The sequence below is a fragment of the Cetorhinus maximus genome, chromosome 3 (assembly GCF_964194155.1).
Source record: "Cetorhinus maximus chromosome 3, sCetMax3.hap1.1, whole genome shotgun sequence".
NCBI classification, from domain to species: Eukaryota; Metazoa; Chordata; class Chondrichthyes; order Lamniformes; family Cetorhinidae; genus Cetorhinus; species Cetorhinus maximus.
Genome location: NC_135881.1, coordinates 20,714,797 through 20,737,318, shown reverse-complemented (window position 1 = coordinate 20,737,318; position 22,522 = coordinate 20,714,797). Strand labels below are relative to the sequence as shown.

At 42.5% G+C, this 22,522-nt stretch overlaps 1 protein-coding gene across 2 annotated transcripts in view; it reads right to left on the bottom strand.

Moving 5' to 3' along the window:
- Positions 1 to 22,522, bottom strand: part of actr3b (actin related protein 3B) — a 92,588-nt gene that overhangs the window by 29,626 nt on the left and 40,440 nt on the right. The window contains exons 5-6 of one of the 2 annotated variants that reach the window (XM_078537040.1): positions 21,727 to 21,822; positions 14,408 to 14,515 (exon numbers count right to left, since the gene is read on the bottom strand). In XM_078537040.1, coding sequence (XP_078393166.1) covers positions 14,408 to 14,515; positions 21,727 to 21,822 — 204 coding nt within the window. The remainder of the gene's footprint in view (positions 1 to 14,407; positions 14,516 to 21,726; positions 21,823 to 22,522) is intronic. The other variant, XM_078537043.1, reaches the window with a different exon arrangement.

Sequence of the window (22,522 nt, the reverse complement as noted above, 5' to 3'; positions counted from 1 at the left end):
GTAGACAAAGTTAGAGGAAATGCAAGTGAAATGCTGCTTCACTTGAAAGGGGTGTTTGGGCCCTTGGACGGTGAGGAGAGAGGAAGTGAAGGGGCAGGTGTTGCATCTTCTGCGTGGGCATGGGGAGGTGCCATAGGTGGTGCTTGAGGAGTAGGGGGTGATGGAGGAGTGGACCAGGGTGTCCCGGAGGGAATGATCCCTACGGAATGCCGCCAGGGGGGGTGAAGGGAAGATGTGTTTGGTGGTGGCATCATGCTGGAGTTGGCGGAAATGGCGGAGGATGATCCTTTGAATGCGGAGGCTGGTGGGGTGATAAATGAGGACAAGGGGAACCCTATCATGTTTCTGGGAGGGAGGAGAAGGTGTGAGGGCGGATGCGCGGGAGATGGGCCGGACACGGTTGAATTTCTACATGTGTTATGCAAGGCACTCCCTTACTACCCCCATTCACCCTTCCCCACAGCCCACCTAGCCCAAATTCCTACCACAACTCCAGTCGAGAGACCGCCCACACCCCTCATCACCGAACCAACTGGAAGCTGGCAAGGACATTGCAACACCCAAATGTACGCTGGGATACTGCTGGGGATTAGCCAGTAAAAGCCATACAGTTTACCAGCACAGTGCACAGCTAAGATTCCCAGTTTTAGGGTACGGAAACAATTGCTAAATTGAATTCTCTGCCTGCTTACATTATTCAAATCATGCCACTCTATTCTTGTTTGCTCCTGAATCAAAATTTTCCTTTCAAACTACTACTTAATTAATTTTAAAAGGTATCCATTAGCAACGTGCAAACACAGAACAATTCACTGCTAATCAGTATTAACTTAATGCAAATGTGGATTGATTTGGAGAATGTGCATTAATAGAACACCAACCTCCAGTTTGTTTTTTAAAAAAAAGCAGAGGTAGAGGGCACTAAAAGGGAACAAAAAGTCAGTGCCATTTGAACAATAAACAATTGCAGAAAGGAACAAAGACATTTTATAATTGTTGTGATGTGTGTAACAATAGGTAATGTAACCTCATCAGCTTTTAATCTACCTACTCTGAAGCTAGCACAGATTTTAGTTTGAAAACAGAAATTTAGAAATATGTTTTCCACTATAATCGGGGCTAAAAATGGGACCGTAGATTACCTTTTCTCTCGGATGTTGTGTCACCTACTGCACTTTGCTACAATTTCCTACTTCTATTTCAGTATTCGGTCATTTTTACAACCAAGTAACTCTATCTTGTCTAAATTGTTTCACATTATATTAAATCAAGCGCACAGAATTTGAAGCCTACTTACATTATCCATCACCATACTTTTATCATAAAATTTAAATTATACAAAAATACAACGTGGGATTGTAACAGCACTCACATCGTAAGTAACTGTTCTACAAACAAGCAATACCAATACTAAATAACAGCCTCACATTGTTTAGATCTGAGAGTTCCTTTACCCAGTGTAATTATATTTCATTTACCAACAAGTTGGGGAGTAAGTAGCTACAAGATGACATCCTGCTTACGGCAGTTCTGAACCAAGTTACTTGCTGTGATATTTTCCAGAACTTGATTGGCCGGTCCTCAATTCTTCAGAACACTGTTGAACAGCCAGTTTGGTTCACAAACTACAACTGGAGAGATAGGCCTGTCACGAGCATTCAGCCCCTTGCTCCAGGTTACATAACCCAAAAATCTAATGGTTACACAGTGGTTCTGGTTGGACAAGGAGCAGGAAACTTACTGGTGCTCTGCAGTAGTTAAACTCCAGCTCTCCTGCACACATTACAGCCCCGAAAACTTGGCTTGGACTTCGGCAATTAGGGGGTCTCTTCCTATGGGAAGAGCATGTGCACTTTGATTCAAACAAACAGAAGCTAGCTGTAGCTTGGTTTGGAGACTCAAGCATGCGGATACGTTTCCACATGTATTACATTCAGCTAACCCAATAAAAACTAGCAAGTTACACGCTGGTTTCCAAAGGCCCATCTCATTTCCACCTTATTCCCATGTCAGGAACAACCTCCATGTGCCACATTCTACATTTATGCTTGTTTAACAGCCACTAGGGCAACAGGCTTTGAGTTCCATCTAGAATGCAGAGTTAGAATTGCAATAAAGCATGATTTATTATAATTTCTTCCTTAAAAGCAAAAACAAAAATACCTGGAAAAACTCAGCAGGTCTGGCAGCATCTGCGGAGAGGAGCACAGTTAACGTTTCGAGGGACTCTCCGCAGATACTGCCAGACCTGCTGAGTTTTTCCAGGTATTTTTGTTTTTCTTTTGGATTTCCAGCATCCGCAGTTTTTTGCTTTTATCTTAGTTCTTTCAAAGAGCTAGCACGGGCATGATGGGCTGTAAGATTCTATGAAACAGAATAAAGATAGCTCTAAATGAAATCATGCATTCAATGAAAAAAGAAACAGTTGTTCACCGAATAAATGATGTTGATCAAGGGTGCAAATGCTCAGGATGAGCTTCCCATATTCGTTTTAGTTCCTGTATTTGAAGAGAAGACCTCAGCTGGACAGTAGTACCTGGGCCAACACTCTTGTTGGTTTACAATAGCACTACTTCCCTGCAGGTCAAGTGATTTACACCAAGTATGTGCACCCAAAGAGGGAGAACTACCTGCCCACCATTCCTTTAACATAAGAGTTTTCCTGAGCAAATCCCACCTCGCTGCCGCCTCATGTCTTTAACCCAATATTTTCTTTAACTCTTACTTTCTTCAGTTTGTTTTTTTAATCTTTATTTTGTACTAATTCTTATACTTTCAAGATAATGTTTGTGTATAGTGCATGCTATAAGTTTCATAACGCTTAGCGGTACACTGATTGTGACTCAGTTAGTTATATAGTTCCATGGCTGGGCCAATCCTACTCGAGGGTCAAGAGATACCCTTGGGATTTGTGGAGGGAAGACGGATAGAAAGGGAGGGAGGGGGAAGAAAAAAGGGTGAAATTGTGTCATACTTGGCTGAGGCAAGAGTTGGTTCCTGCTGGAGTTCAGCAGTGTGCTAGTAGCGGTGGGGATAGTAAGACTGGGGAGACTTGGGATGGGTAGGAAACTAGTCCATTGTAAGGGCCCAGACATGTTGTCATTTGTCCAGTTCCATGTAGAGCCTGCACATCACACGTATAATATTTGCCAAAACAAGCAGTGTTCCCAAGTTTATTATTTGCTACCAAAAGCAAGGTCTGCAAGAGCAAAGTCTCAAGGACAATCATGGATGAGCAATAAATGCTGGCCTGGCCAGCAACACCCAAATCCCATGAACAAATAAAGAAAAAAAAACTTTTTGTGTCTTGGGCATAACTAGACCAGGTCATTGCTTCAGTGGCCTCAAGGACCACTGTCCAGAAGGAGTGAAAACTGAACACGCCAAAAGAGTGTGTGCAGGCATAGATCTTCTGTGGCCACAATTTTAATCACGATCTGGCAGGATCATGTGAATGTTTCCTTATCTATGTTGGGTGAAAGATGTCAGTTGAAGGTATGAAGTTGACCTTCTCTCATTCTGTTGAAACTAGAGATTGTGAAGGTAGGTTTTCAAACTTCTTTCAGTCTAGGTCACACTCCCAAAAGCCACATAGTTTTTTGATGCTATCTGGTGCAGAAGTAGATAGGACTGAGTGGGGGAGGGGAAGATGGGGGCTAAGGTCTGCACCATGATAAGTTAACAAAGGATTGGGAGAAAGGGGTGCAGTGGTGATGGGAAGAAGGAGGGAGCATGCGCCGTGGGGAGCACACCTGAAATTGGAGGCTAAGTAACTCTGAGATTGTAGCTAAGTACTGTCCACAGCTGGGGGCCCTTGGGCTAGAGGTTCTCTTTCTTGTTACAGCCCAGTTATTTCCCTCGGTTCTGACTGTTTAACAGGTTTGTCAAGGTAGCTTAGTGATTGCTGGCAAATTTTTAATTCCAAGTTGGCACATTCGATTCCCAAATCCTCCGCTCCTTATCCATGTCACACTGAGGCTACAATTTTGGTAAGAAATCTCTTTCTCGGCGTTAGCAAAGATGAAGTGACTGAAATCCATTCCTCTGTTTCTCCCCTTTACACATTCGGATTTGTCTAACTTACAGCATCATGCAGGGGGATTCAAGGTGGCTAATCAAGGGCAACATCTCTCACCCCTAAGCACTGCAGTATCAGATATACCATGCAGTTTGTGCAAGTTATCTGCTAGGATCTCTCTCTCGCTGCTCAATCTGCTCCACTTCTGATGACACCACAAGACCCCCGCTACCCCTCCCAATTTCTCTCGCCTTTCACAGATCTGTTCTCTTTCCTTGCTGCATTAGATTTGTTTTGGTCCACTGGAGCTCTACCCTGCCCCATAACTAGATTTCCTAATGGTAAAAAATGACATTTCATGCCTTTTAGCATTTTAGTGCCTGTAATTAAACTAAGAGCTTTCTCAAATGAAAAATGAATTTAGGTAAGCAAAAGAGTCCTATTCATCAGCGACTAATTTAAAAACATCTTTCCAGCACAGTGCCCTATGAATGAACTCCTGTATCTTCACTGACCTATATACATTTACATTCCATTTACACATCGTTAGCAATCATCTCACACCTCCTCGCATCATTCTCAATCACTTACCACTTACATAACACTTCCCTAAACCTTGAAGTTTTAAATGCACTTTAACTCCTTACCATATATCTTCCTCTTGCAATTTTGTTTTTCTAGTTTTTAGGGACAAAGTATGCTCCAGGGACACTGCGGCGATTTAAGAAAATATCACGAGAATGGGTGAGAAACTGCATGAAGCGTCGAAAACCGAGTATTTATTAAAGTAATCATGACGGAGACAGAGCACGTCAGTGCTGAAATCATCCCTTTTTTCCAATTTACGCAACTCAATGAAACCTGGTCAAATCTGCAGATGAAACCAAATTGGGAAGGGCAGTGGAATTGGCAGCAGCAACTCAGGAACTGCAAAATGAGTTCAACAAGAAAGATATGCAAGTAAGCAGAGCAATGTCAGAGAAAATTTAATGCAGTAAAATGTTAAGTGGTGTACAGAGGAAGCAAGGTGGATAGTGCACCAATTCCATGAATTATGTTAATACAGCCAAGAATGAAGCTAAAAGAAACCGGAGTCTTGGCCAACATTTGTCCCTCAAACAATAAAGAATCTGGTATTGTCTCGTTGCTGTTTGTGGGACCTTGCTATGTGAAAATTGGTTGCCACATTTCCTTTATTACAACAGTGACTGCACTTCAAATTAAAGCTCTGGAAATATTTTGGAACATCCTGAGGTGTTTTAGAATTGCAAGTTCTGACTTTCTTAGTGTACTCAGTGATAAACTTGCCAAACCAAGGCAGAGCAGCAATTAGCAAAGACAATGGGATGTGGAACTACATAGCCAGAACAGCAGGAAAAAAAGGCAAGATAATGATCAAACCATATGGTGCTGTAGGCAGACTACATTTGGACTATTCTATCCAATTCTGATTGTCAAGAAATGAGAGACATATTCAAGATCTGGAAGCAGTGCAGGCAGCTACCACTCTCAGTGCTTAAGAATACAAGAATGCAAGAGAAAAGGCGGAAGAAATTTGGGCTCTGCAGCCCAGGAAGGAAGAGTCTGAGAGATGATCTCAGGGGCATACAAGATTGTATGAAGTAGACAGATATTTGCTCTGAGGGAATCAAGGATATGGGGAGCAGACGGGAAAGAGGAGTTGAAGCCGAAGATCAGCCACAATCGTTCTGAAAGCTGCAGCAGGCTCGACAGGGTTTATGGTCTTCTCCTGCTCCTATTTCTTATGTTGTTGTTACTTTAAATTAAACTGCACAAGTAAAACTTGGAGACACAAGGTCAAATTAAAGGAGGAAAGAAAGACTTGCATTTATCTAACCCTTTCATTACCTTCGCTCTCCATCACCATCAATGCCATTGAATGTCAAGGGACGATGGTTAGATTCGCTCTTGTTGGAGATGGTCAGTGCTTGGCACTTGTGTGGTGTGAATGTTACTTGCCACTCGTCAGCCCAAGCCTGGATATTGTCCAGGTCTTGCTGCATATGGACATGGACTGCTTCAGTATCTGAGGAGTCGTGAAAGGTGCTGAACATTGCACAATCATCAGTGAACATCCCCACTTCTGCCCTTATGATGGAGGGAAGCAGCTGAAGATAGTTGGGTCTAGGACACGACCCTGAGGAACTCCTGCAATGACGGTCCGGGACTAAGATGATTGACCTCCAACAACCACAACTATCTTCCTTATGTTAGGTATGACTCCAACCAGTAGAAATTTTTGCCCCGATCCCACCAAGTCGAGTTTTGCTAGGGAGCCTTGATGCCAGACTTGGTCAAATGCCACCTTAATGTCAAGGGCAGTGACTCACCTCACCCCTGGAGTTCAACTCTTTTGTCCATGGCTGTAGCGAGGTCAGGAGCTGAGTGGCCCTGGAAGAACCCAAATTGAGCATCAGTGAGCAGGTTATTGATGACACTTTCCATCAACTTGCTGATAGAGTGTAGACTGATGGGGCGGCAATTGGCCGGGTTGGATCTGTCCTGCTTTTTGTGGACAGAACATACCTGGGCAATTTTCCACATTGCCATGTAAATGCCAATGTTGTAGCTGTACTGGAATAGCTTACCAGCATACGGAATAGGAGTAGAAGTAGGCCATTCCTTTGATTCCCTTACCTAACACAAATCTGTCTGCCTCTACTTTAAAAATATTCAATGACCCCGCCTCCACTGCCTTTGAAGTTCCAAAGTCACACAGTCCTCTGAGAAAAAAATTCTCCTCACTTCTGTGCAAAAAGGGCAACCCCAATTTTAAATATGTCCCCCTAGTTCTGGACTCACCCACAAGAGGAAACATCCTTTCCACGCCTATCTTGTCAATACCGTTCAAGATCTTATATACTTTAATCAAATCACCCCTCACTCTTCTAAGCTCCAGTGGTAACGAGCTCAGTCTGTCCAACTTTTCCTCATAACACAACCAGGTCATTCCAGGTATCAATCTAGTAAACCTCCTCTGAACCGCCTCCAGCAAATTTACATCCTTCCTTAAATAAGGAGACCAAAACTGCACACAGTATTCGAGATGTGGTCTCATCAATGCCCTTTATAACTGAAGCATAACATCCTAATTTTTATGTTCAATTCTTCTTATAATAAAGTATAGCATTCCATTACAAAAACAAAAATAGCTGAAAAAACTCAGCAGGTCTGACAGCATCTGTGGAGAGGAAGACAGAGTTAACGTTTCGAATCCGTATGACTCTTCATAAGAACTTCATCATCAGCATTCCATTAGCCTTCTTAATTACTTACTGTACTTGTACATTAACTTTTTGTGACTCATGCACTAAAACACCTAGATCCCTCTGCTCCTCAGAAGTTTACAGCCGCTTTCCATTTAAGTAATACTCTGCTTCTTGCCAAAGTGAGCAACTTCACATTTCCCTACATTATACTCCATCATGTCAGATTTTTGCCCACTCACTCAACCTAGCTATATCCATCTGAAACCACCTTGTGTCCTCTTCACAACATATTTTCTTACCTATCTTTGTGTCATCTGCAAATTTAGCCATCATGCCTTCATGCCCCCCAAGTCATTGATATAAATTGTAGAAAGTTAAGGCCCCAGCACAGACCCCTGTGGGACTCTACTAGTCACATCCTGCCAATCAAAGAACCATTTATGCATACTCTTGTTTTCTGCCAGCCAGCCTATCTTCTATCCATGCTAATATGTTACCCATTACACCATGAGCTCTTACTTTCCGCAATAATTTTTGATGTGGCACCTTATTAAGTGCCTTCTGGAAATCTAAGTACAGCACATCTCCAGGCTTCCCTTTATCCACAGTGTATGTTACTCCTTCAAAGAATTCCAATAAATTGGTTAAACAAGATTTCCCTTTTACAAAACCATGCTGACTCCTCCTGATTACCTGGAGTTTCTCTAAGTTATAAGCTCCTCAGTGATCGATTCTAACACCTTTCCCACGACAGACTATAGTTTCCTGTTTTCTACCTCCCTCCCTTCCTGAAGAAAGGGGTTATATTTGCTACTTTGCAGTCTTTTCCAGAATCTAGCAAATTTTGGAAAATTAACACCAATGCATCTACTACCTCATTAGTCATCTCTTTTAAGGCCCTAGGATGGAGTCCATCAGGACCAGAGGCTTGTCAGCCCACAGCTCCATCAGTTTGCTCAGTACCGCTTTCCTTGTGATTGTAATTTCACCAAGTTCCCCTCTCTCTTCCACCTCCTGATTTACAGCTATTACTGCAATGTTTTTTGTATCCTCTATAGTGAAGACAGAAGCAAAGTATTTGTTCATTTCATATGCCATTTCCTTATTATCTACTATTAACTCCACACTGTCGCTCTCTAGAGGGCCAACACTCACTTTACTTACTCTTTTCCTTTTTAAATACCCTTGCTATCCATTTTTACATTTATAGCTAGCTTCCTCTCATACTTTAATTCCTTTCTCCCGATCAATCTTTTAGTCATTCTCTGCCGTTCTTTATATTCTGACCAATCATCTGACCTGCCACTCATCTTTGTGCAGCTATATGCTTTTTCCTTAAGTTTAAGGCTTTCCTTAGCTTCTTTAGTTAACCAGGAATGGTGGGTCCTCCTTTTAGAATTTTTCTTTATTGTAGGAATATACTTATGAGTATTCTGAAATATCCACCTAAAAGGTCTTCTGCCACTTCTCTATTGATCTATCCCCCAGCCTAGTATCCCAGTTCACTTCAGCTCACTCAGCTTTCACGCCCAAATAGTTCCCTTATTTAAGTGTAAAATATTAGTCTTAGGCCCACTCTTCTCCCTTTCAAACTGGATGTAAAATTAAATCATATTGTGTTCGCTGCTACCTAGGGGTGCCTTCAATCTGAGGTCATTAATTAATCCTGTCACATTACACAATACAAAGTATAATATAACCTGCTCTCTGGTTGGTTCCAGAACGTGCTGCTCTAAAAAAAAGCTCTCTTGAAAGCATTCTATAAACTCTTAATCCAAGCTACTACTGCCTATTTGATTTTTCCAGTTTATATGTAGATTATTGCTGTCCCTTTATCATAGAACCTAATATTTCTTCTTGTACGTTTTTTTATTCATTCAAGGGATGTGAGCTTCACTGGCTAGGCCAGCATTTATTGCCCATCCTTTGAACCGCTGCAGTCCATCTGGTGTAGGTACACCCACAGTGCTGTTAGAGAGGGAGTTCCAGGATTTTGACCCAGTGACAGTGAAGGAACGGTGATATATTTCCAAGTCAGGATGGTGAGTGGTTTGGAGGGGAACTTCCAGGTGGTGTGTGTTCCCATGTATCTGCTGCCCTTGTCCTTTTAGATTGTAGTGGTCGTGGGTTTGGAAGGTGCTGTCTAAGGAGGCTTGGTGAGTTTCTGCAGCGTATCTTGTAGATAGTACACATTTACAATAATCGGCAATAATCATTGGTAATTCCTATATATGCCATAACCCTTTTCCCCGTGCACCAAATTCCCACATGAACCTAATTTGCTACTCACTCAGTCTCCATCTCACTCCAGTATAGTCATCTGTCCCTCGTGTACCCCTTACTGATTGTGCAGTTTGAAAAGCCTGTCTCTTTTATAGACCCTCTGATGAGTCACTAGCGAGTTTAGCTTCCTGCTATAGTAACTAACACCACTTGAAACAACTGCTTTCAGGTAATGGACAGATAACTGCCACTCCAGACAGTTCTCTGTTTAACAAGCTAACCTAACTTACTTGAAGGTTAGTATTATGTCAGACCTTGATTCTTAATTTATAGTTAAAACCTGAAATGCACTTATCAGAACTTACCACGTGATGGCCCACAGCGCCTCATGGATGCCCAGTCTCAAGTTGCTAGAGTAGTTCGAAATCTATCCCATTTAGCACAGTGGTAATGCCACACAACATAATGGAGGGTATCTTCAATGTGAAGACAGGACTTCGTCTCTATAAGGACTATGCAGTGGTCACTCCTACCAATAATTTTATGGGCAGATGCATCTGCGACAGGTAGGTTGGTGAGGATGAGATCAAGTAGCCTTTTCCTTCTGGTTGGTTCCCTCACCACTTGCAACTGACCCAGTTTAGCAGCTATGTCCTTTCGGACTCAGTGGTGGTACTACCGAGCTATTCTTAGTGATGGGCATTAAAGTCCCCCACCACAGTACATTCTGTGCCCTAGCCACCCTCAGTGCTTCCTCCAAGTGGTGTCCAACATGGAGGAGCACTTATTCATCAGCTGAGAAGGGGGGTGCGTTACGTGGTAATCAGCAGGAGGTTTCCTTGCCCATGTTTGACCTAATGCTATGAGGCTTCATGGGGTCCAGAATAAATGTTCAGAGCTACCAGGGCAACTCCCTCCTGACTGTATACCAATGTGCTGCAAGCTTTGGTGGGTCTATCCTGTCAGTGGGACAAGGCCTACCCAGGAATGGTGATGGTGGTGTCTGGGACATGATCTGTAAGGTATGATTCCATGAGTGTAACTATATTCAGCTGTTGCTCGACTAGTCTGTGGGACAGTTCTCCAAATTCTGGTACAAGCCCTCAGATGTTAGTAAGGAGGACTCTGCAGGGTCAACACAGCTAGGTTTGCTGTTGGCATGTCCGGTGCCTACATTAGTGCCAAGTGGTCCGTCTGGTTTACATACGAACATACGAATTAGGAGCAGGAGTAGACCAGTCAGCCCCTCAAAGCTTGCTCGGCTGTTCAATAAGCTCACGGCTGATCTGAAAGTAACCTCAACCCCGCATTCCTGCCTACCCCTGATAACCGTTCACCCCCTTGTTAATCAAGAATCTATCTAGCTCTGCCTTAAAAATATTCAAAGACTCTGCTTCCACCACCTTGAGGAAAAGAGTTCCAAAGACTCACAACACTGAGAAGAAATTTCTCCTCATCTCTGTCTTAAATGAGTGACTCCTCATTTTTAAACAGTGACCCCTAATTCCACATTCTCCCGCAAGAGGAAACATCCTCTCCACATCCACTCTGTCAAGGCCCCTAAGGATCTTAAAGGTTTCAATTAAGTCACCTCTTACTCCTCTAAATTCCAATGGATACAAGCCTAACCTGTCCAGCCTTTCCTCATAAGACAACCTGCCCATACCTGGTATTGGTCCAGTAAAACTTCCCTGGACAGCTTTTAACGCATTTACATCTTTCTTTAAATAAGGAGACCAGTACACAATACTCCAGATGTGGTCTCACCAATGCCTTGTACAACTGAATAATTTCTTTTTTCATGTTTTATTCATTCACAGGATGTGGGCTTCACTGGCTGGGCCAGCATTTATTGCCCATCCCTAGTTGCCCTTGAGAAGGTGGTGGTGAGCTGCCTTCTTGAACCGCTGCAGTCCATGTGGTGCAGGTACACCCACAGTGCTGTTAGGAAGGGAGTTCCAGGATTTTGACCCAGCAACAGTGAAGGAATGGCGATATATTTCCAAGTCAGGATGGTGAGTTACTTGGAGGGGAACCTCAAGAAGCTTGACACCGTCCAGGACAAAGCAGGCTGCTTGATTGGCACCACAAACACAAACATTCACTCCCTCCACCACCGACGCACAGTAGCAGCAGTGTGTACCATCTACAAGATGCACTGCAGGAATTCACCAAGGCTCCTTAGACAGCACCTTCCAAACCCATGACCATTACCACCTAGAAGGACAAGGGCAGCAGATGGATGGGAACACCACCAACTGGAAGTTCCCCTCCAAGTATAAATGATAACGTTCCATTAGCTTTCCTAATTACCTGCTGTTCATTCCTTTTTGTAGTGGTTTGACACAACTGAGTGGTTTGCTAAGCCATTTCAGAGGACATTTAAGAGCCAACCAAATTGCTGTGGGTCTGGAGTCAAATGTCGGCCCGACTGGGTAATGATGGCCATTTCCCTAAACGGGCATTAGTGAACCAGATGGGTTTTTTTCTGGTCAGCAGATTTATTAATTGAATTTAAATCCCACCAGCGGCCGTGGTCGGATTTGAACCCATCTCCCCAGAGCATTAGCCTGGGCCTCTGGATTACTCGTCCAGTGATATTACCACAACACCATCACCTCCCCAATTCGCATAAGATCTTTTGCAATCAACACAGAGAATGTTTCATCTAAACATGATGGCTAGATTTGGACAAGTTGAGTGAGTGGGCAAATATTTGGACAAGCTGAGTGAGCGGGCAAATGCATGGCAGATGCAGTATAATGTGGATAAATGTGAGGTTATCCACTTTGATAGCAAAAACAGGAAGACATTATTATCTGAATGGATATAAATTGAGAGAGGGGAATGTGCAACGAGACTTGGGTGTCCTCGTACACAAGTCGCTGAAGGTAAGCATGCAAGTGCAGCGGGCGGTAAAGAAGGCAAATGGTATGTTGGTCTTCATAGCCAGAGGATTCGAGTACAGGAACTGGGATGCCCTGCTGCAATTGTACAGGGCCTTGGTGAGACCACACCTGGAATAGTGTGTGCAGTTTTGGTCTCCTTATCTGAGGAAGGATGTACTTGCTATAGAGGGAGTGCAGCGAAGGTTTACCCGACTGATTCCTGGGATGGCGGGACTGACATATGAGGAGAGATTGAGTCGATTAGGATTATATTCGCTGGAGTTCAGAAGAATGAGGGGGGATCTCATAGAAACCTATAAAATTCTAACAGGACTAGACAGGGTAGATGCAGGAAGGATCTTCCCAATGGTAGGGGAGTCCAGAACCAGGGGTCACAGTCTGAGGATATGGGGCAGACCATTTAGGACTGAGATGAGGAGAAATTTCTTCACCCAGAAAGTGATGAGCCTGTGGAATTCGTTACCACAGAAAGTTGTTGAGACCAAAACATTGTATGTTTTCAAGAAGGAGTTAGGTATAGCTCTTGGGGCGAAAGGGATCAAAGGGTATGGGGAGAAAGCGGGAGCAGGCTATTGAGTTGAATGATCAGCCATGATCATAATGAATGGCGGAGCAGGCTCGAAGGGCCGAATGGCCTACTCCTGCTCCTAGTTTCTATGAACCTAGGTCCCAGAGCTAAGAGATAGTAAGCAACCCACTGAACCACCCAATCTCTCAGCTTAAATCTCGACATTAAAAAACTGCCTTGGTTCACATTATTTCTTAGCATGGCCTCTCAATGTCATAGGAAATAAATCAGCTTCTTTAAGTCACAAACTGAAAAGAAAAAAAAAATGAAAACTCCCTTCATTCACGACCAAAGATATTTCTCTCCCCATAACCATTCATTAAATCAGAATTTTATAGCACCTCATAACCCCTCAAAGGCCATCCACCGTTTACACAGCTCAAGTCAATGCAACTCACTTGCTCAGATGGGTACAGCCACAATCAAAAAGCTCCACACAATCCAGGATGGATAAGTTCATTTGTTCGGGACCCAATATTTATCATTTCCATCTACAGTGCAATGAAGATTCAATGGCCAAAATTTTGTGATCAGTAGCCAACAAACAGTGATTTATTGCACTTGTACAAAGAAATTCTTAAATGGGCTTTTGCACTGGAATCTGTGATGGTTATAATTATATTTCAGCACAGTGTACCCCCCCATAGAGGGGCTGTGTGAGAAGGGCAAGCAACAGTATGTCTCCTTAACCAGATTGAAGACTTGCTGAGATACACAGAGTCTAAACCAGGAAGTGGAAGTTATAATAATAAATTTAATGCTAAAGCATATATAGAGAGCAAAATAGAGCAAAAGATGGGATTGAGAGGGGGATGGGACAGCAAGAATTTTTTTTCAATTATTACAAGGATTTCAGCAATTCAAACAGACAGCACACCACCTTCTTGGAGAATTGGCAATTACTGCAAGCTTACAAGTTTCAATCACATCCAACAGAATTGCTTTTGTTGTTTTAAATGGCTGTTTGGCATTGCACATGTACCAGCTCTCTGAAAGAGCTATCCAACCTTTGCACTTGTGTTTTTAAATTGTTCTTCAATTATTTATGACCATCTGTTTTAAAAACATGAAGAGTTGGTTAACACCAGTGTTTTAGATTTGGAATTCCGTGTCCAATCACTTATTCCCTGTAAGTAATTTTTTCTAACCTTTCCTTCTTTTGTAGCAATCTCACAATTAGCCCTCTAGTATCAGGCGCTTGGACCGGTGGAGGTAGTTTGTCCCCAATTAAAGTTATCGAATAATCTCCATTTCAAACACCTCCATCACAACCTGGCATCATCTAAAATTACACAATTTGCTGCAGTGCTATTGGGTTTTAATACTGACCCTTAGTCCTTAAACATTTTAATTACCAGTTGTAACACATGTCACATACAGCTTAAACCTCAAACTGAACCAGGCCTTTTTCCTTTCATAGCAAGTATGATAATTATTTATGTTCAAGCATTATACTCACCACTGGAATACAATGGGTCACTCCATCTCCACTGTCTATCACTATGCCCGTTAGTGTGCGTTCTCCCACCTGCCGTGAGGTCCAGGAAGCAGCTAAGGCTAGAACTGCCTGCAATTTGAAATGAATCCTAATAAATTACACAGGTGTAATATATGCAATACAACATTTCCCCCATTTCTTTGAGTAGTAACTTAGGAACTTCAGAAAATGTAATTCTGCCACGCTCCATTATATAATCTAAAAGTGCTGTATTAAAAAGAACGTACCCTGTATTGAATTGTCCAACAATACTGAAAGGTTAACACGTATATTGTTCCTGTCACACCCTCAGCAAGGCCAAAGGCACTTCAGAACCAACAAGTTTGTTTTTGAAACACAGCCACTGTTTAATAGGCAAACAACAGGTAATTTGCACATAGTGAAGTCCAACAAAGAGCAATGAAGTGAATGGCCAGTCAATTGTCTTTTGATAGTATTGGTTAGAAGAACTTTGGCCAGGGCAAAAGAACTGCTTCCTGATCATCTTTCATAAAAAGCCACAGGGTCTATTTTGTTTTTAAATCATCTAAACAGGCAGAGAACACCTTGGTTTCACAATTCATCAAAGGTATAAGAGGGGCTTATTTGTACCCTTCTATCCTGTCGGCAGCCTGGGCAGAGGCACTTTGAATGTAGCATTTCCTCCTATGACAGCAGGAAGTGTTGTCCACTATACCTTCATCAGGATGATCAATAGATTTTCTCTGCTTGTCAGAGAAGGAAAATTTATACACAAAACATCTGTCTGCTAGCTGAACATATAAACAGCGGCGAAGCATGAAACAGAGTGCCAAACAGCCCTCCGTCAATCGTTATTATAATTAGGATTATGGAACAACTCAGTAGAACATTCTTCACTGTAATGACTCCATAAAATGAATTGAAATGCATAAATCTGTCCGAGAATCATTGCAACCTTAGACCAAAGAAAATATTTCTATTTTGCAAGAGGTTGCACACTGTTAATTATGGATATTCTGACTGAACGTGGATAATTAATTTCTTCCATGTTAGTTGGAGCCAATCTCTCCAGTTTAAGTAATGGATGTTGCAATTTTAGGCTGGAAAATGTCACTGGGCTATTTCAAAACTTTTCATTTAAATATCTGTCAAGAAAATATTCCTTGAACATCTTTAGCAAATCTTCAGCTGACAGTAATTAGTTTTTCCTCAGTATCTTTAACCAATTCATAACAGACCCATTTTCAAGCAAAACATTTTACAATTTCAGTGATCAACATTAAATAGTTTGGGAGCAATGCACAAGATGGGTCATTGATAAAGCAATAACACACAAAGTATTCTGACATTTAGTATGGGCTCTCTATTTCCAGCAATGGTCTCTACTAAATATTAAATAGGATTCAATAGGGATAACAGAGATTAGAATGGACATATTCTGGTTATAAATAGACAGCCTTCTACCTTACTCTTGATGCCTTGTATCGGATGGATGAGGAACTGTTACACCTGGAACATCTAGTACTTTATTTTTAAATTGTAACATTTATTGCATTAAGGAAAAAGACAAAGAGGAGATTGGCCCTCACGACTCAGTCAGTATCCTGACAGTACCCACAGGCTACAGTGGAGACTTTCTTCTTCATCAGTTATATTTGAAGAAAAGCCATAGGCATTGGAACATCTGTCAGTTTGTTTGGGATGCCTGCTTTTTGGTGTGTACGTTGACGTTCGCCTGTGGCTGTTAATACTGTTGGATTGGGAAACATGTTTTACGTGGGAACCAAACTCTATTTTCTTTTGGATGAAATTTGCCTGGGGAATAGCTGTAGCGGCACTCAATAGTTTGTGCCTTTGGAGTTTTGGACAGTCAGAGTTTCATCTCCTTGCATGTCCTTTGGACATATTGAACTTAGCTTACATGTGAGATCACATACAACATAATTGCAATGGAACATTCCCACAGATGACTAGCAGGCAGCTTTGGAATAAAGCAAAATTTAACTCTTATCATTGTCATCTGTCCCTTGATTTGAGGATGGCATCTACTCAGGGTCACGAACTTCTACCATGGGTCTCCATGTGACTGAACAGGCTGATTCTCAACTCAGATCTTTGGGTACATGAGGCAGGATGTCCCACCAGGTTAAAGCAAAAAACTGCGGATGCTGGAAATCCAAAACAAAAACAAAAATACCTAGAAAAACTCAGAAGGTCTGGCAGCATCTGCGGAGAGGAGCACAGTTAACGTTTCGAGTCCAAATGACCCTTCAACAGAATTAAGTAAAAATAGAAGAGAGGTGAAATATAAGCTGGTTTAAGGAGGGGGTGGGACAAGTAGAGCCAGTGATAGGTGGAGATAACCAAAAGATGTCACAGACAAAAGGACAAAGAGGTGTTGAAGGTGGTGATATTATCTAAGGAATGTGCTAATTAAGGGTAGAAAGCAGGACAAGCAAGATACAGATAGCCCTAGTGGGGGTGGGGTGGGGTGAAGGAATCAAAAAAGGCTAAAAGGTAGAGATAAAACAATGGATGGAAATACATTTAAAAATAATGGAAGTAGGTGGGAAAAGAAAAATCTATATAAATTATTGGAAAAAAAAGGAGGGGTGGAATCGGAAAGGGGGTGGGGATGGAGGAGAGAGTTCATGATCTAAAACTGTTGAACTCAATATTCAGTCCGGAAGGCTGTAAAGTGCCTGGTCGGAAGATGAGGTGCTGTTCCTCCAGTTTGCGTTGAGCTTCACTGGAACAATGCAGCAAGCCAAGGACGGACATGTGGGCATGAGAGCAGGGTGGAGTGTTGAAATGGCAAGCGACAGGGAGGTCTGGGTAATGGTTGCGGACAGACCGAAGGTGTTCTGCAAAGCAGTCATCCAGTCTGCGTTTGGTCTCTCCAATGTAGAGAAACCGCATTGGGAGCAACGAATGCGGTAGACTAAATTGAGGGAAGTGTAAGTGAAATGCTGCTTCACTTGAAAGGAGTGTTTGGGCCCTTGGACAGTGAGGAGAGGTGTAGGGGGTGATGGAGGAGTGGACCAGGGTGTCCCAGAGGGAACGATCCATGCGGAATGCAGAATGTGTTTGGTGGTGGCATCATGCTGGAGTTGGCGGAAATGGCGGAGGATGATCCTTTGAATGCGGAGGCTGGTGGGGTGATAAGTGAGAACAAGGGGGACCCACCAGGTAGTGGGATCCAGAGTACAGGGTTCGAATCCTTTTGTTTCCTTCTTTGCCGCGTTCTGCCTCATCATTAAGACATTGTGACTCAAAGCGTGACGCAGCTTGATGGAAAAATTGTCGCCATTCTGAACGACTGGTAGCAAGCTCCTCCCAGCCATTAATATCAATGCTGCTGCTCTTCAAGGAAAATTTCAGAGTGTCATTCTTTGTCCTCCCCTGGAACATTGGCCATTTGAGAGTTGAGAAACACGGTCTAGCAGGGGAGACACTTTTCGGCTGTCTGGACGCAGTGTCCATAGAAGTTGATTTTGCAAGAGTTTTGCCCGAACGTTTCTGGAGCTCGCTTCAAGGAGGACACTCGCATTTGATCAGTAGTCCACCCATATAATCTGGAGGATGCAGTGCTGATGGAATTTCTGTAGTGCTCCTCTGTGTCGCTGATACACAGTCCGGGTCTCACTGCAGTACAGGAATATGGTGATGACAACTGCTCTGTACACTTAAGACTTTTGCTGACTTGCAGAGGTCTTTGTTGTCAAACACTGCCTGCTGTAGTTTGTAGAAAGCCGTGCTGGCACAGCTGATCAGGTGTTGGATCTCCTCATCAATGGTGGCTTTTTGAGTGAGGTGGCTGCCAACATATGGGAAGTGTCTGAATTTTGAAGGTATCTGTTTCAGATCTCCCAATCAAGACAGTTGCAGTCATATCATCATGAAGCAATTGCAGGATTGTGATGAAGTTTCTTGGACATCCTAACCTTTGGAGTACAATCCACAGAGCCTCATGATTTATTGAGTCAAATGCTTTGGTCAGGTCAATGAATGCAGTGGTGTTGTTCTTGATATTTTTCTTGGATTTTCCTTGCAACAAAGGCCATGTCAGAAGTTCCTCTGGAAGGTCTAAAGCCACACTATCTCTGGGAGGATTTCCTCAGACACAGGAAGTAGACGATTCGGGAGAATGTGTGTCAGGATTTTCCCTGCTATGGAGAAGAGGGAAATATCTCAATTGTTTTCACAGCATGATTTAAGTCCAGGGTTCCTACTCCTTTAGTAAAATAAAATTCCATGACTTTTCTATGTTGAAGTAGTTTTCAGTTGGCCTCATGCAAAAGATCAGAGCGAATGGGTCTTGACTATAGGCATGCAGCATGATGATTGTAGACATTGTCTCCTTTACCAGGTGCTTGTTCCTGCTCTGCCTTACCTCATTTACTGCACTCCAGCTCTGAAGAAAGCACCCACTGAGTCCTCCACTTCCACAACAGCAAAATTCTGCAACTGACACCAAGAAACACACCTCTCCTCACACAAGACAAGAAAGGAGGCACTGGAGAATCTAGGATACTGCTGGTCCAATGACTGCTGTTGTTCTGACTGTCTCCAAAGCAACCAAATCAGGGGTGACAATCGGCGGGATAGGGCAGGAGGAGAGCAAAATTTGTACTGGATTATGGGCATGCAAAGCTAAGCAAATCATTAAGGGGAGGGGGAAATGGACATCAGGAAAATATCGGTAAAGATTGAAATTCTGCCCAACGTCTTTATAAAATTCCATGACTTTTTCAGGTTTTCCATGACCCACAAGAACCCTGTATCTCCTTCTTGAAGATAGTTATAATTGTTGCATCCCTGAAGTCAGGTTGGCGGGGGGGGGGGGGGGGTGGGGTGGAGGGCAGGGGCAAGAAGATGATCTTTTTTCTCCCAAATCCATAGGGGGAGTTCATAAAGTGTTGATGTGAGCAAAAGCCCACCAGCTTTGAAGACTACATCTGGAATACCATCAGGGCTACAGCTTGTTGCAGCTCTTCCATCGATGGTGGCTCACCTATGGATTCTACCACAGTGGGGCCAAATAAAAGTCAGCTGTACTAGGCTCCAGTGCCCAGACCATTGGGTTCAAGCATCGTCGTCACCAGGACTGGCTCGATGAAAATGGTGCTGAAATATGTGATCTCCTAGAACAAAACAAATTGTCCTGCAGAACAACCCAAGGTCGAAAGTCATGAAGACGACATTCCAACAGCTCAAGGCTGATGCCCAAAGACAAAGCCAGAAGATAAAAGAACATGTGGTGGAAAGATAAAGCCCGAGAGATTCAACAATCTGCTGACCATCATGACATGCAAAGATTTTTTGAAGCCACCAGGGCCATCTATAGATGAAGGTCAAATGGACAAAATCCTTTTCACTCGCAGGATGGTGTTTCTCTTCTGAAGGATGACAATACCATTTGTTAACCCTGGAAAGAACATTTTTCACAACTCTTCAATAGTGAATCCACAATGCCAGCTGATATCACCAGACTATTCCCCGAGTGGTAACTTTGTTGATTCCACTGTGTAATGTATAATTCATATTGATACTGATTTGATCATTAAATTAAAATACAAAATAAGGTGAAATCTTGTTTATCAATCTTTCATTGCCATTATTTGGTGATCACTGTTCTTTTGTGTGTTGATTCTGACGTGATTGTAACATTCCAAACACGCATCCTCCCTCTCCTCTTCCTCTATCCCCATCAGCATATTTTTCTATTCCATTCTCCCCCACCCCCACCCCACCTGCGCATTTTGCTTCCTCTTGAATGCATCTAAGCTATTTGCCTCAAATACATCATGTGATAGCATCTAACCACTCTCTGGGTAAGCATAAGACTGAATTTTTAAAACCTTGTGAACTCTTTAAGACATTGGCAAGTGCCAATTCAAAGCTCTATCTGAAAATTTAAATTAAAAAAAACCATTGTAAGAGTATTCTCTAACAGAGATGTTGCAAGGAAGATCTATTAAATTAGAAAGATGTGGGAGTATATTTTGTGTGTCACTGCACCAAAGTACTGCATTTCCGTTTCCATGGTTACAGATGGAATCACTAAATTGGGTAAAGGAACATTTCTGCATTCTGCTCTCTTCATTCCAAACACGCAGATGAAGCAGAAAAAATAAGGAATCTCAGGTAAAGGCAAAAGTCACTCAACCAACAAACAGCGGCTAGGTCACATCTACTGTAGTCCTTAAAGTCCCAACTTCAAAACTCAAACTAACCTAGGCTCAAGGATAATCTTTGGTACACAATCTTGTGAAAGAATTCTGTTGAGCTCAAGTTGAACCAATCCAGTTTCCATGTTCCTCACTTTAGTTTCTATTTTAAACAAAGAAATTAAAAATTTTCCGCTGTGATATCCTTGAAGTCATAACTCTCTTCCACGCTTCAAAAGTCATTTCAAAGAATTTACTTCTATTTTAGTAAATATGGGGTATAGTTATCATCCTTCAAAATAGAATACCCAAGTGTCAGAAGTAAGGCAAGTCCTGCACAAGAGAGGGGGGGGGGGTGGTGGCGGGGGCAGTGGTGCTTATGGGTAAGTGCGTAGAGAAATAGGATTTTTCAGCTACAATCCAAGTGGTTCCTTCTTTACCTTGTCCAATACACCCATTTCAGCAGAATGCTGACAAATTGTAGAGGTATATGAAAATAGTCCCCTCTCTTACTCAGAAATTGATCTGGCACACAACAATAACAATTTGTACAGTTTGCCAATTAATAAACCTGCACTATCTCACAATGAATGTCTGTAGGCATGCTTCAGTGGCATTGATGAACGAGTGTGCTAACCCTAAATTTGAAGAAGACGAGTTGATGTTGTGAAATTTTGCACTCCAAGTTTACTCCAATCGTGCACTCAGTTTAGCCTGCCAAAATTTATTAACCTTAACTTCTGACCTGTAACGACTGTTGGAGAAAAAAAAACTGTCACACAACAGATTTGACTGAATAGTGCAAGGGCTTGTCAGAATACAACGTACCTCTTGATTTTAATTTCTTTCCATTACTTGATTGCTTAGGCAAAACAGACCAAAAAATGTTCGCAAGACACTGACAAGTAAAAAAAATACACACACATACAGACCCCTTTAAGGACTGGCAAGCAAGCTGTTTCCAAACATCGAGAGATGCGAGAAATGCAAACAAGGATTACCTTCCAATTCTCTCCTCCGCCAGTGGCACTGTCAAGATTGGCTGGGTGGGGAAAGTCTAGACTGGAGCCCATATTTTTACAGAAGCACACTCTTCCATTGCATCTCTCTCAAATGCCAAGTAACTTCTGCTATTTGCAAGCTCCTTACCTGGACTGCAATGTAAAGACCTGGGACATTAAAGGACTCGAACATGATTTCTGCAAGGTACTCTCGATTCTCTGGTGTGTTGAGAGGTGGTTCTGTCTGCAACAGAAGAGTGTATTAATGTTATACACGAGACTAAATGCTTTAAATGGAAGAAAATTTTGTTGCTTTCATCCCTTCAAAGTTGAAATATGTTGCCTCTCCAAAGTCCTTAAGAGCTACTTCTTCCTCCTTTGATGACTCCACGTTTAGGAACATAGGAGCAGCGGTATGCCATTCCATCGCTTCAATGACTTTTCCCCCACGCTATCCCCATAACCCTTCATGTATTTGGTATTTAGAAATCTGTCTATCTCTGCTTTAAACATACTCAATGACTGAGCATCCACATCCCTCTGGGTTAGAGAATTCCAAACACTCTCAACCCTCAGTAAAAAAAATTCTCCTCATCCTGGTCCTAAGGGACTTCCCCCTTATTTTGAAATTGTGTCCCCTTGCTCTAAACTCCCCAACCAGGGGAAACATCTTCCCTGAATCTACCATCTCTATCCCTTTAAGTAGTCCTTTATCCATTAATATTTTTAGCCTCAATATCTCCTCTGACTTCAGATAGAAGTTCCACATTTCTTTCACAGCTAAAGTTGCCTTCAACAGCCTCTTTCTTTCTTTCTTGTGCCAAACATTTCTTTTCTACAATTTACTTCTATTAGTCCCTAGATTCCAACATTTCTCCCATGTTTGGGAAGGCTCTTCCAGTACATCTCTTGCACTTATGAACATGAAAAATGAGCCAAAGTAC